Source organism: Manis pentadactyla, chromosome 7 (genome assembly GCF_030020395.1).
Source record: "Manis pentadactyla isolate mManPen7 chromosome 7, mManPen7.hap1, whole genome shotgun sequence".
Lineage (NCBI taxonomy): Eukaryota > Metazoa > Chordata > Mammalia > Pholidota > Manidae > Manis > Manis pentadactyla.
The window spans coordinates 135321284-135335233 of record NC_080025.1 but is presented as its reverse complement, the minus strand read 5'-3'; the positions used below and the strand labels follow the sequence as shown (position 1 = coordinate 135335233).

The window sequence follows — 13950 nt, the reverse complement described above, 5'->3', positions numbered from 1 at the left end:
AGACCAAGACCAAGAGACCAAGACTATTATGACAAACCAAAAATAAAGCCGTAAGGGTCAAATAGAAGAGGAAATGAAAAGGATGTGACGACGGGAAAACAAGAGTGCTAAGGAAGAATAAGAGCATTTTAAAAGATGGGAAGGATCTCTTCAATCCCATTACCACCTTTCTACAAATACAGAAATCATGTTTCAGAGAAGCCAGAAGATCAGAAACATAAGATCATAAGCTAGTGGTTCAGAAGAGAAAAAATTTGAATCTAGTCTTTAATGTAACTCAGTATTCTTTCAATAACACAATGACCTTCAATTCACAGGTGTTAACTAAGTGGAAATGAAGTATGGAGAGGAAAAGATCAGGAGTCTTACCAAGGTGTTAAATATTTCAAACATGAGCAAACAATGATACCACCAAGGGAACTGACTAAATCAACCAGGAAAGCTGATCTGTGAAGCAAAATGTTTTCTTTTGGACATGCTGATTTTTTTTTAATAAAGGTATCATTGATATACAATCTTAGGAAGGTTTCACCTGAGCAACACTGCAGTTTCAACATTCACCCATATTATGAAGCCCCCTTCCCCCATTGCAGTCACTGTCCATCAGCGTAGTAAGATGCTATAGGGTCATTACTGGTCTTCTCCATGATGTACTGCCTTTCTCCAGTGACCCACCTATATTAAGTGTGCTAATTATAGTGCCCCTTAATCCCCTTCTCCCTCCCTCCCAACCCACCTTTCCCAACCCCTTCCCTTTGGTAACAGCTAGTCACTTCTTGGGAGTCTGAGAGCCTGCTGCTGTTTTGTTCCTTCAGTTTTGCTTCGTTGTTATACTCCACAAATGATGAGGGAAATCATTTGGTATTTGTCTTTCTCTGCCTGGCTTATTTCACTGAGCATAATACCCTCTAGCTCCACCCATGTTGTTGCAAATGATAGGATTTGTTTTCTTTTTATAGCTGAGTAATATTCCATTGTGTGTATGTACCTCATCACCTTTATTCATTCATCTACTGATGGACACAGGTTGCTTTGGACATGCGTCCAGTATGGTACAGATATTAAGAGTAGTCACCAAAGGCTTTCTTTATCCAAGTAGTTTTCCAAACAGAAATTTCTACATATTCCTCCTTGGGGTTTCAGTTGAAGTATTTTCCTTGGAGACCCTCATAAACAAATTATATTGCAACCCTGAGTCTAGCCTCCCTCAGTCAATTTATTAACAGTGGAGATACTGAAAAGTAAATCTAAAGATCACATGCAAGATCACAGAAAATCACCACAGGAACATTTAATGGGGAGAAGGTGAGAAAGAATGCTTGGGTATAATAGAAATTTCTAAAATAGTGTGTTAATAACGTAAATAAAGAACTTTAATCATACTTCATTACAGAGATATTTCTATTTTATCTAACCTGGCTTTAATTCCTCCATTTATTTATTTATATTGCTTAGTTTGTTTAAAATAATAATCTTCCCCATTTGTCTTCTTATTTTTTTTAGTGTAAGAGTCTTAAGTAAAAGACAAGGGTGAAAGACATCAAAATGATAATTTAGATATAGCAGAAAGACGGCAGGGAATGTAAGAATAGACAGTGACATTGGTAAAGTACTAAAAGAAAACACACCAGCTGGAGAAAAAGTGGACTAAAACTCTGATAGCAGGACAGAGGGCACAGGAAATACAAACCCCTGGCCTAGCATGTGAATCCTTCCAAATACTGTTCCAGTGCTATTTTCTAAAATATAAATCAACTATACTTTGATCCCCACTTATTGCACCTTCACTTTCTTCCTTTCTCATATTTGTAAGATCCCTCTTCCATCTACGTTCAATGCTTGCTTCAAGACTCAGCTCAAGAACAAGAGAAAGCCTAGTAAAATTTGGGAAAAGCCTGGATATGAGTTTCAGTTCTGCACTACTGTCTTAAAATAAAAACTAATTCTTCTTTCCTAATTCCAATCCCGGCACTCAAAAGTAACAAGTCAAAAATGAGTGTTGGGTGAAGAGGAATGGAGCACACTGTGCTTCCTGCTTTTCTGCCACTTCCTAATTTTTTAACTGCTTGTTTCCACTCATATGTTCCACCTCCAAGTCCATTTTTCACTGAGTGGATAAAGAAAAATAAAGCTCTTCTACATTTCATTAATGTATTTTTTTAAAGATAATAGCAGGAAGCACTTTATCCATTTCTAACCCTAGATATGAAAAGATATCTAGATAAAATTAAAATGAAGGCCTTGCCCAATAGACTATACTATGGAACTGAGAAGAAAAGAGGACATATACATAATGAAGATAAAATAAGTGCCTATTCAATAGTATGGAGAGAGATGCTACAATGGGGTTTAGAAGTCCAGGCAATCGTGTAGTAAGCCAGGCAGGATTTAAATCCATAGAGGAAAGGGCATTCCAGGCAGAGAAAAGCAGCAGGCAAAAATGAGAAGCATGCTGGGGAAAGTAGTAAGACAACAATGAATAAATCAGTGTGATCAAAAGCAAAGATCAAACTGATTTATTCATTCAAAGGAGAGGTAGACTGTGCTAAGGATTTTAGATTTTTGACCATATATATTCATACATATAGTAGGGAACCACCGGAAGTTTTTGTGTGGTAACAACATATAGTAAGTTCTTTCCCACTCAGAAATGACTGGCTTCTAAACATTTAGATCTCTTCAAATGTCCCTTCATCAAGAAAGTTTTCTCCCAGCTACCCTGCCAGAGTAGCTCCTTGTCTACTGTCCTAGGCTATCTAAATTACCTAACCATGCTGTTTCGTCACACACTTAAACACTTTATTTTTCACACTTGGTTGTGTCTCCCACATTAGGATGTTAAGCTCCCACCACTAAAGCAGAAACCCATGTCCATTTCTGTTTCCCCAGCATAGCACATGGCACAGAACAGGTCCTCAACGAGTATTTGTTAAGTGAATGAATGACTGAATGAGGATCTCAACCATCAGCTCTACCTTCCAAAAAGAAGTAAATAAATCACTTCTTGAAGGGGAATTTTTTGTTAACTTTTACTGTGAGTTCGCTTTACTTTTCCCATTCAGCCCTCATTAATCTAAAGTTCTTGCTACCCTATTGCTATTTCTTCCTCTACTTGATTCCAATATTTAAAACTTCACTATTCCAAACACTACTATAATAAATACCATAAAATATTGGTCTGCAACCTGCACATCAAGGTAGAACTCACCACATTTTTAAAAATATTTCCAGTGATAGAGAATCTGTGACTTTGCTTGATGTTTGTGGTAAATCACCTGTACAATAAAAATATTTGTTTCAAGTTTTCATTTATTACCATTTGTTTGCTCTAGTCTGTGTTCACTGCCTGTGTCTCCCAAATGATATTAATTCCATCCTCCCCTTTTCAGTGAACAGCCTCAGAAAACACACTAGTTTCTTCAGACTTGTTAAAATACACTTTGCATAACGGTACATATCTCTTAAAGACATCTGAAAGTCCAGGGAATTCTAAGGGAAGTCCTGGTTCTTCGGTAACGAGCATTTAGGGAGAATCAAATGTTGACACCAGAATGTGTTAAGTTTCAGACTATGAAAAACAATCTGCTTCTACAATGACTTCCAGACTTCATTCTGCTTTGCTTGGGAGTAACTGGCCTTTGCTACTTTATAGTTTCAAAGTCGTCCCAAACAATAGCCCCAAGATTTAAGATCTGCTTCAAAAACAAACAAAAGGGTGAAAAAGGACGTAAGTGACTATAAATGAAACAAGATAGCTATGTGTAAAATATTTATTGAAGTTGGGCTATGGGTACATGAAGTTCATAATACAATTCTACTTTTATTTAGTTGAAATTTTCTAGTAAGAAGTTGAAAAAGGATTCTTCCTTCAGACTAATTCAGTAATACTATAGAATAAAAGTTTAATTAATTTGTATTTGATTTAATAAAGATGTCATCAGCAGTGTAATTCATCATCTGTATTTGTATTTAACTATTAATCCAAGTAATGGGCAGAGATCCTGGCCAACTTCAACTAGAGACAGACTATAGAACAAGATTCTAGAATACACAGTTTCTGGACATCTTTGAAAATAAAAACAAAAAGATCACCTCCATAGCCTGAAGTACAGTAAGTATATAAACGAATGACTGCAGGATTATTTAGATTGTCCCAAAGACATATGGTACCAAGATGACTAGTTCAGGATATTCATGTGCCAATTTGCCAACAATGCTCCAAATAATACTCAGGACCTGGTTTTTAAAGTTCAACAGTAAAGTTTTAATTATTCATTGGGAACCCTATAATGTGGTTCTGAAATCCGAGGCACCAAATATGTTTCTGCTTTAGGTGGCCTTTAGAAATGCTTTTAATAAGAATATATATTTTTGTAGTAGACTGAGAAGAATAAAATACAAACTGCAAATCTGCTTTATAAGGACACAATACATTTCAAAAGCCAAATGTGGAAAACCTAAGGTTTAACTGCCATTTTGCAAATTGGGAAGCTCTAGAAATTGTCATATAAATTAAAAAAAAAAAAAAAAAAACAAGCCAGTAATTTGGGCTATGTTAAAAGCACTTACTAAAAATACCAAAGTAGCCCCAAACAAACCATTTCTGAAGAAGAGACTGGATGTGAAATATCTACAGACTTAACTTTTTCACATTTGAAATGTGGAAGCCACTGCTGTGTACTTTAACAAGCAACTCAACAAAATGAAGATCCTCTCTTTATTTGTTTAAAAGTAATACATTTCCCATGAACAATCATTAATTTTTAAAACTCAAACTTAGTTTTATGAAAATACATGTTTATTTAGCATTCTACTTTTGGGTGGATTGATTATTCATTCAACACAATGGAGGGATACTGTTCTAGATGCTAGGAATACAGCTCTGAAAAAAAACATCCCTTTACATGAAACTTACATTCTAGTGGCTGGCTGAGAAAATTTTGTGCGGGTTTGTTTACGTCTTATCACTTACTCTGCTTCTCCATACTTTCATGCCTCTTTTGCATATGTACTATCAAAGAGGCTGCAGCAGTTTTAAAGTTCAGGTTTGTATGTACCCGAGTAACTGATTTTAGACCAGGCCTTAAAAGAAAGAGCTAGAGAAGCAATAAAGAAGTTTTAATTAGTAAAAATTGCACTTCAGACAAAACCCAGAACTTATTCAGGCACCATAAAATCAACTCAGTCAGAATTTTTGACAACCAACACTGCCACCCAATCACTTCAAAAAGGCATACAGAATTTTATTTTATCCCTGTTCCTAAATATCTCTCAAGATCAGTTCTTCTTAAATTTTATTTCTGAGCAGTAGAATCTCCTTTTTTTTTTAAAACAGAATTTCATAGAAAATCCCTATTTGTAAAATGTGTAAAACTCTAGTCCAAATAGGAAAGACTGGTCTATCCCCATGTCACTAGTGTATGCAATGCCTCCAAGGACATCTCAAAAAACATCTGAAAGGCACTGCCCTGTGAAATTGTGTTATCTAAAAAATTAACAACTAAAAATTTTTAAAAGTATTTCAGTTTAAATAACTCCGAGATTCCTGCATGGTATCATATATTGTAATTCTTTGATAAGAGATCTAACAAACAAAATTTCTCTGAGCCTTCATTTTTTTCCCATCTAAAAAATAATGACCTTATGCTGGAAGACATGACAGCCCGTCAGTGCTAAAATTACACTATGATGAAGGCTATAATAAAATTAGTAGTGGCCATTTCTGAATTTAGGACAGGCACACTTTTGAGTATACATTTCCACCTCTGCAGACTTTAATTCCAAGCCTGTTACCATCGCTGCTTTAGATTTAATGTTTCCTATAAATTATCACTATCACATATCTTTTCCCCAGATTACTAGGAACTAGATGGAAACTTGTTTTTTTAAGCACCCCAACATATTTAGCCTTCCTCAGGGAAGATATGTAACAGAAATGATTGTGGGAGGAAAAAAATGGCAACTCTGCTTAAGTTTTTTGTTTTGCTTAAATCTGTAAGGGGATGTTGTCTGTCTGCAAGGTGAATGGAACTGGGAAAAGCCAAGTATGCCAAAAGGAGAAAAGAGTAGGACTAAAACCAGAAAATATTCTTAGATGAATAGGAAAATATAAGCCTTTGAAATACAGTAACATTGAAATTATGATAGACATGCTTCTTAATAAAAATCAAAATCCAAAAATATATATACGATTATTTTGATCCTGTTCTATATTTTACCTCCTCTAATTATTAGCTTAAGAATTGACTGTATTAATTAGAGTACCAGACTAACGGAAGGTAAAATGTTACAGGGGCATTTTCATCAAACTGAATTCCAAAATTATTCCATACTAGTTGTCAGTTATGAGTATATTTTTTGAAATCACACTCTTCATCTCCAAATGCTTGACATAAAATTCAACTTCTTTATAATGAAAAGAAATCCAGTGAATACATTGTTGTGCATTCTTCTAAATAATCTAGAATATTGGTGAGTCATATTCTGTTGGAAGTGGCAGAGCTAAGGAACAGGGTCAAGGAAACTAAAGGGCAACCTTTAGTTAGGCACCCAAAGGGAAAGAATTTTAAAATCAAGAGTTCAGCTTTTTCATCCTTCACCTAACATGTTATTAAATCAATAAAAATTGGGCAACTTCTACATGAAGAGATGTGAACTGTTTATTAGACTGCCTACAGAGATTGGTTGCTAAAGAAGTCAGAGACATGTAATTACAAACCATTTATACATAGAATGAACTGCTATAAATAGCCCTTTTTCCTAATAAGGGTCATGAGAAAGTCACACTATGGATGGTTTCAAATTCCCAAGGACACCATTCTATGACAACACAGGGTCTCCCAAAGCCATAGAGCCAGTCCTTAAAACATGGCTTAAATCCTGAAAGAGGCTCACAATTACTTAACACCATCCTTACATATGACGATCTCGTTCTTAGACTGACAAAAAGATTACTTTTGTCCAGAGCTTCCCTGGAAAGTGTCTTTAGATGGGCTTAAACTTAACTGGTTGTTGCGCACTCTAAGACAGTCACTTTTAAACCTCATCATTAAATCTGTATTACAAGAAAAATTTTACCATTAAGACAGTATTTTCTATTACCAATTTTAAGATGTGCATTTCAGAAATGTTATAATTTTAAAAATGTGCATCTTATAAATTTACCAGCAAGAATTTTACAAGAATCAAAGTCCAAGGTCTTTTTTATTTAACATGACAAATGACTAAGTTTTCCCTACAGAGTAGAAAATACGTTAGACTATAGCTCAGAAAATTTGGGTTCAGTCCTGGTTTTGCTTTAAGTTAATAGAACTGAGTGATTTTGAATAAGCCACTTACTAAAGCCACTTACTATCAGTAAGGTTAACTGTGGATCATGTAACTCAGAGAATGGTTTTAAGAAATAAATGAGTGTAACTGCATTATGTATATTGTAAAAGGTAAAGCACAACTATGATGTCAGATTTTTATTATTAATGCCATACCTGAAGAACATATGTCGAAGTCTTTAAATGGCCAGTTTTGAAGTACTAAAAAATATACTAAATTCTGCCACTTTATTACTCTTTCAAATTTTATTGGAAGTGATAATTTAGTCACTAAATAAAATTACTTTAACTGCTAAGTTTAATAGTAAATGTATACAGTGAAAGTATACTAAGATACTATGAGGATTAAATATCTGTCACAGTCCTAATTTAAGGGCTCAGAAAATGATTTGCCTGGTGGTGGTACACTTTTTTAAGTATTAGGTAGTATATATATTTTTAAGTGTAGGCTCTTTTTTTCTTTTTAACATAATATAGTTTCAATAGTTTTTCCTACTGGAAAGAGAGGTGTTTCCTACTGCATATGCCTTGATACCTACCTGTTTGGAGTATTTAACTCCTATCAAGACGAAACCACTCATTGAGACATCTACAAGGGAACTCTTAGCTCTGAAAATGGAAGCTGAAATCTTTCCTTAGTTTCAGTCATTTCTGGCAAATGAGAAATAGTCACCTAAATGTTTAGCCCTACTAGCCTTCCTCTGCCATCAGATGGAGCCTGTGAAGACTCTTGCAGTGAGAAATAATTTCAACCAAACCCAAAAGCCTGGGAATCAAATGCTTTGCTCTATTTAAGTATAAGTTCATCCTCATGTGATTTATATTTCAAATTATGATGATGATACCAACATCACAAGACACAGAATCTAAATTAAGTGAGTTTTACATTACTAGGAATTCAGCAACATAAACTTCTAAGTGGTAACACTCCTTGCAAATCAAACTGTGTGAATTTAACTATTTACTAAATATTTTCCCCACTATGATTTCCACAATATAAATGTGCAAGAATCTTAACAAAAATGCATGCTGTTTTGGATAAAAGTCTACTCTGCTCAACAGTAAACTATTTTTTAAATCCCACATATTATTCCTTAACTAAAAATGCTATTGCTATATAATAATTGCCTCTATATTCCAAATAACTGCTTTTTAAAAAATTTCTCTGAAGACTGGAAAAATCTATAAGTAAAACACAGAAATTACTTTTGTGAGGAATCTCATTACTGCAGATTTATATCATCAACCTGAGTAAATATTTGTGCCTAGCCTACAAATCTTCCCCTAACAACAGCATTTTAAAAAGTCATTGCTTAACAAAAATTAAGGAATTAAGACTTTTTCAACCAGTTCATTTTTGTAATATACCAATAATCAAACAATAAATTTAATAAATACATACAGTTCCAGAGAGGACATCATGGGGGCAACAGTTCAGAAGGTGACTCTTGCATACTCTGTCATCACTGAATTTGATTCGTTGACGAGTAGTATCTCCTGTAATATAGGAAAGTTAATAACATTCAAGGTTAGAAAACTGGAAAATATTTTCTGAGAGACCTACTATCACTAGCTTTTTATGTGTGGCTACACACACACACACGCTTATAAACCAGCTAAAGGGGGATTAGTTTTTTATATAATATCCTACAGAAAAACTATTTTAGACAACATGCAATTGCAGTTCATGTACTGCTCATGTAATTCAAAATAGTCAAAGGGGAAAGCAATGAGTTGTTAAACAGAGTACTTCAGAAAAGCACAGGATTTAGAGCAGGAATGGACCTTAAAGATAATGGAGTCCAACTCCTTCATACTGCAGATGAAGAAACTGAGGCCCCAAGAGGTTAAGAGGCTTACAGCAAACCCACTAGGAGTTTCTACTGGTATACAATGTTCCCTACTTGACACTAAGCACTGATTTATTTTGTGATTATTTACATTAATTGAACATAAAAAGTAATCTTGCAAACATTGCATACACACTGCGAATCCCCACTGAACCCCAGACGCCATTTCTTCCACTATTTTGTTCCAGCTGAAGTGTCTCCCTTTCGCTGCTGGGAGGAGTTAGAGAGGGTAGAATAACGGTTTTAAGAATGTACAAACCTGGAAGAAGGACTTACACACCAAACAAAGGCATACTGCCTAAACAAAATGTTAACTTTAATGCCTCCAGAGGTTCCATACCTCCAAGTTTTATGTAGTCTGTGCTGTATATGGCCAAACTGGGTACATTTAAATTCATCCTGTTTTCATGTAACACAATACACCTCCCTAAGCAACAGAAGCATCCAACCTGCTAATCAAATATGCCTACTTACTCAAAACTTTAAAGAATCTAAGAAAAAGAAAGGTGACTAGCCTATCAACAAAATAAAGATGTTAGTTACGATTTTTTTTGCTTAGAATTTCTTTGGGAATGTTTCCTCTATGTTGAATGATAAACCCTAAGAAATGTAGGTGTTTTATTTTACCTTAAATTGATATCATCATTGATGAATGAAAACCTACTGGTGAATTACTGAAGCGAGATCTACTGGTACCAAATTAGATTGTAAATACTTCTATAATTCACATGATGCCTGGAGTGCTCCAAAAACTTTCATCTAAGAAGTGATCCAACTATTTAATTTCTGTTTTTCACATGTGAATAACAAAAAAGGTTAAAACTTTACCACTTTCACATGGTCTTACTGTAAAGAGGTTAATGCAAGTCAACTACAGTCATTTTTAGGTAGGGTAAGATTTTGTTCAAATTGTTTTAAGGTGGTTAAAAAGACTTACAGGACATTCCAATTCGCAACCAGGTATATAAAATTTTAAGAACCGAAATTTATACCTAAAAAGATGGCTTCAGAGCAGTTCAACAATAGGTTTTCTAGAAGCTAGCTCATTTCTAGTTAAAGTAGGTTATTTCTGACACAATTTGGAATAATTCATTTAGAGTTCACGCCTGCTACTATAATAGTAAGTTATTTTGATGGTCCTTTTTTCCTTTTAAACACAACTGCTTTTGTTCCACATTCATTAACACATCTGAAAAGTTAGTGATAACTCACGGCTCGGCGAATGCGGGGCCTTTCTGACACTCCCTTGCAGACTGAAGTAGGCAGGCATAGATACATTGAACCTTTACAAATAAAACAAGGGGCCAGATTGTTCAGTTTGTATAGAATAGACTCTGCCAGCAATTTCAATACAGCATCTAGAAGTACATGTTGACTGTAAAGATTCTTGTATAGGAAAACAAAAGTGAACAAAATCAGGATGTTTTATTTTTTTTAATATTTACTTAACAAGTGTAACCCTAGAGAAGAATATGACTAACAGATAGAAGTCCAAAGCTAGAGCTCTGGAAAGTGGTCCTTGGGCCAATTGGGGGTTTTAAAAACTGGTTTGTTTGTTTTTTAAGTATATTTCATCAGGAATTTGGTGAGGGCCTTAAGCTTTTGTTAGACTGGTAATATGATAAGCTCACACCAGAATGGCAATGCTATATTAGAACCTTTTAAACCTGTACCAAAATTATGCTAAGAAATTTAAAGATGATATAAAATTTTTAAGTAGAAAAGACAAAAGCCCTTATATATGTAGGAGTCTCCTGCTACGAGTATCTAAGCTCTTGCTATGCAACAGCAGTATTGTTTCAAAACGTGCTTTGTCAAACTAATAGCTCAAGCATATTATAAGACAACCCTTAGAATAAAATCGAAGTTCAGTTTTATTAATCAAACATTTCACCAAGTAAGGTGACTACTTTGCTACAGAAATCAACATTAAATCTAATATTAAGTATTGTGCCCTGAAGACACAGCTATCTGATAAGATATGAACAATACAAATTTAGCAATTATCTTCAGTGAGCTTTCTAAAAAAATCCACTTTTATAAATGCCAAAAAGCATTTTTAAATAACTCCTCACTGCATATGAATGGTTGCTCTATAAACTGCATCTGATAACTGCAGCAAACAATAAATACAGCTACCAAGTATCAGGCTGTACTTTATAGAAACCTTTAAAACAATAACATATTAAAATCCTTAATAATTTAATATTACAGAAATTAATAGATACAGAAATACACAAGAGGGGTTAACTGTAAACTGTTACCCTAAGAGGGACTAACAACTGAGTATCTGTTTATTGATATTTTTAAAATCTTACTTAAGAAACTTAAAAAGATTAACATTTTAAAATAATTTGGCTACATTACCATGTAGTACTTAATAAACTTATTTGGGCTCATGTCATAAAAAAATATAACTTACCTAAACCAACAAAGAATTTTAAAATAAAAATACTTATAGTTTTAGTTTCTGTCAAGATATCTGGCCCAAACCATATTTTCCAAAGGAAACTAGGTAAAAACAGCACCAATTTGAAAAAAAAAAAAAAAAGGTGGGGGGGGGGCAAAGGGTAAGGGGACTACAATTAATAGGCAACAAATACAAACCCAATCTCCTTATAATACAAAAGATTTGTTTTATGAATTCAATGTATTTCATCTCTGGGTTTTCTGGGTACATATTCACATAAAAATAACCCAAGTTAAAAAAAAAAGTTATTGTTACACTATCACTGGATCCAAATCACAGAATCAAACCTATTAGTGAACATATCCTTTATAGTAGGCATATAAGACAAGCTCTCTACCCTCAAGGAACCCATGATTTTTCTAGAGAAATAGGATATTTAAATGAAATAACAAGAAATACAAGGCAGCATGATCCAAGTGCCAAATGGATGTTTCAATAGTAGTATAGTAGTACTTTAGGATTCTAAGACTGGAATGGCTACCAAGGACTGGAAAGATTAGAAAAGGCTTCATAGAGTTAAGTAGAAGCCAAAATTTGAAGGAAACATGGAACTTACTTAGACCAAAAGAAAGGAGAAAGAAGATCATTCCAAACTGGAGCAGTATTTTTGACACAGCTTACGGAGTAGAGGCAGGTAGTTTTGGGAAACAGTTTTCATTTGGCTTTGGCAAATAACTTCATGTTAAGAGAATAGCAAAGTTGGGGCCAGAATAATATAATTTTTGGGTAAAATATTTCTTAAGACTTTTTTTTTTCATTTTTCCTCCAAAACAGATTTTTAGTGTATGAACCAAATTTTTTTAATGTTTTAAAATAATGGGGCAGAGATTAGACCAAGTTATGTAACAGCAAAACTTCATATCCATAAAAACATGTAGGTCTCTCTGCCCTTTATAACCTCTACGTTAATTAATTAGGCTTTGTATATAACTACAATGTCAAATTTTTAGAATTAGAAACTTGACTTAGAACTTTGACAGGAAGCCTCAAAACTTCTATTAATATTCCCTACCAAGCAACTAACTTGAGAGTAACAAATCTCTTAACCTCTCTCTCTTCAATCCCTTCATGAGCTTCATGAATTACTACCGGTATTTGAGAACACCCGAATTCACAGGTGTACAAAAAAAACTGAAATGCATATATATATTAGTCCTCTCAAGGTCTTTCAGCAATGTAACAGGGCCTAAGACGGTAGAGGCAGTTTCACTCAGGGAATATGGACAGGCTGCTCTAAAATGAAGGTTCCTGTCCAAACTGTGTTCAAATGCTATTCTCAAAATTCCCTCATCTGCTGGGAGGGAAAAAATGAGCCCACTGTAAATCCCAACACTGCCATTTATGCTCCTGCCTTTTCTGAAACTTAAGACTCAAATTGTAGCAGTATCTGAAATCATATTACATGGTGCATGCTGTTTTCCCCAATATCCACACCCCCACCCCTCCAGTGCCACCCACCATTTCCCTCCCACACAAACAATAAATCAAATCAACTTTCATAGATTTAGGTGCTATTTTAAAAACATCAAAATTTTACTTTACCCATTCTCTCCGATGCTCCCTGTATTTTTTTAAGCTGTGAGTGGATGACCATGCTATGTGATCAACAACTGTGAAGGCTAAGCAAAAGTGAACTGAGTTTAGTATTATCATTTCAAAAGAACCTTAAAGTTTGTAATATTTGACATATATAATGGTATGCAGAATCCTTATTTTACTGCATATTATCAGGCATTAATGGCAAGCAACTTATGAAAACAACTAATTAGTATTTCTTTTGTACAGAATTAGCTTAGAGCTTAGCTTAGGGAAAACAGAGAAGAGAAAACTCAACAGCACACAAAGCAAATGGAAGCATCTCCTAGTATATAAATGGGGCCAAGAGACGAGGAAGCCCTCCCACTTTCTCCAATATGACAGCCAAAGCCCTCCCCACAGGTATACTTTTTAGGGGCCACATGTCAGAGTTGGTCTGGGAACAAAGTAGGTACATTCCTACTGAAATAAAAGCCATACCCCTTCAGTGAAAGGAAAGCCAGAGTAAGAATGCGAGGTGTGTATAACCAAAAGCTTAAGGCTTCTCATTTCCGTGCCCCTGAATCCCTGAATGCAGAGAAATGTTCCACCTTCTTACCACATTTCTTACAATATAAGCTACTGAGTCCACATAGTAAGAAGGGAACTATATAAAGACCCATGGCTAATTTCTAGACTAGTACAGGGCAGGAATAGACCTGCTGTGTAACTAGTAAACTCAGGTCTTCCATGTGGAACCAAGGGTACAGGCTGAACAGTGAACTAC

General features: G+C 34.7%; 1 protein-coding gene across 10 annotated transcripts in view; it reads right to left on the bottom strand.

Moving 5' to 3' along the window:
* Positions 1-13950, bottom strand: part of LUC7L2 (LUC7 like 2, pre-mRNA splicing factor) — a 58023-nt gene that overhangs the window by 34596 nt on the left and 9477 nt on the right. For 2 of the 10 annotated variants that reach the window (XM_036905486.2, XM_036905489.2), the window contains exon 2: positions 8731-8825. In XM_036905486.2, coding sequence (XP_036761381.1) covers positions 8731-8825 — 95 coding nt within the window. Of the gene's footprint in view, positions 1-3208; positions 3276-4915; positions 5097-8730; positions 9740-10390; positions 10462-13190; positions 13268-13950 lie in introns of those variants that run through there. The other 8 variants (XM_036905483.2, XM_036905484.2, XM_036905490.2 and 5 more) reach the window with 8 other exon arrangements.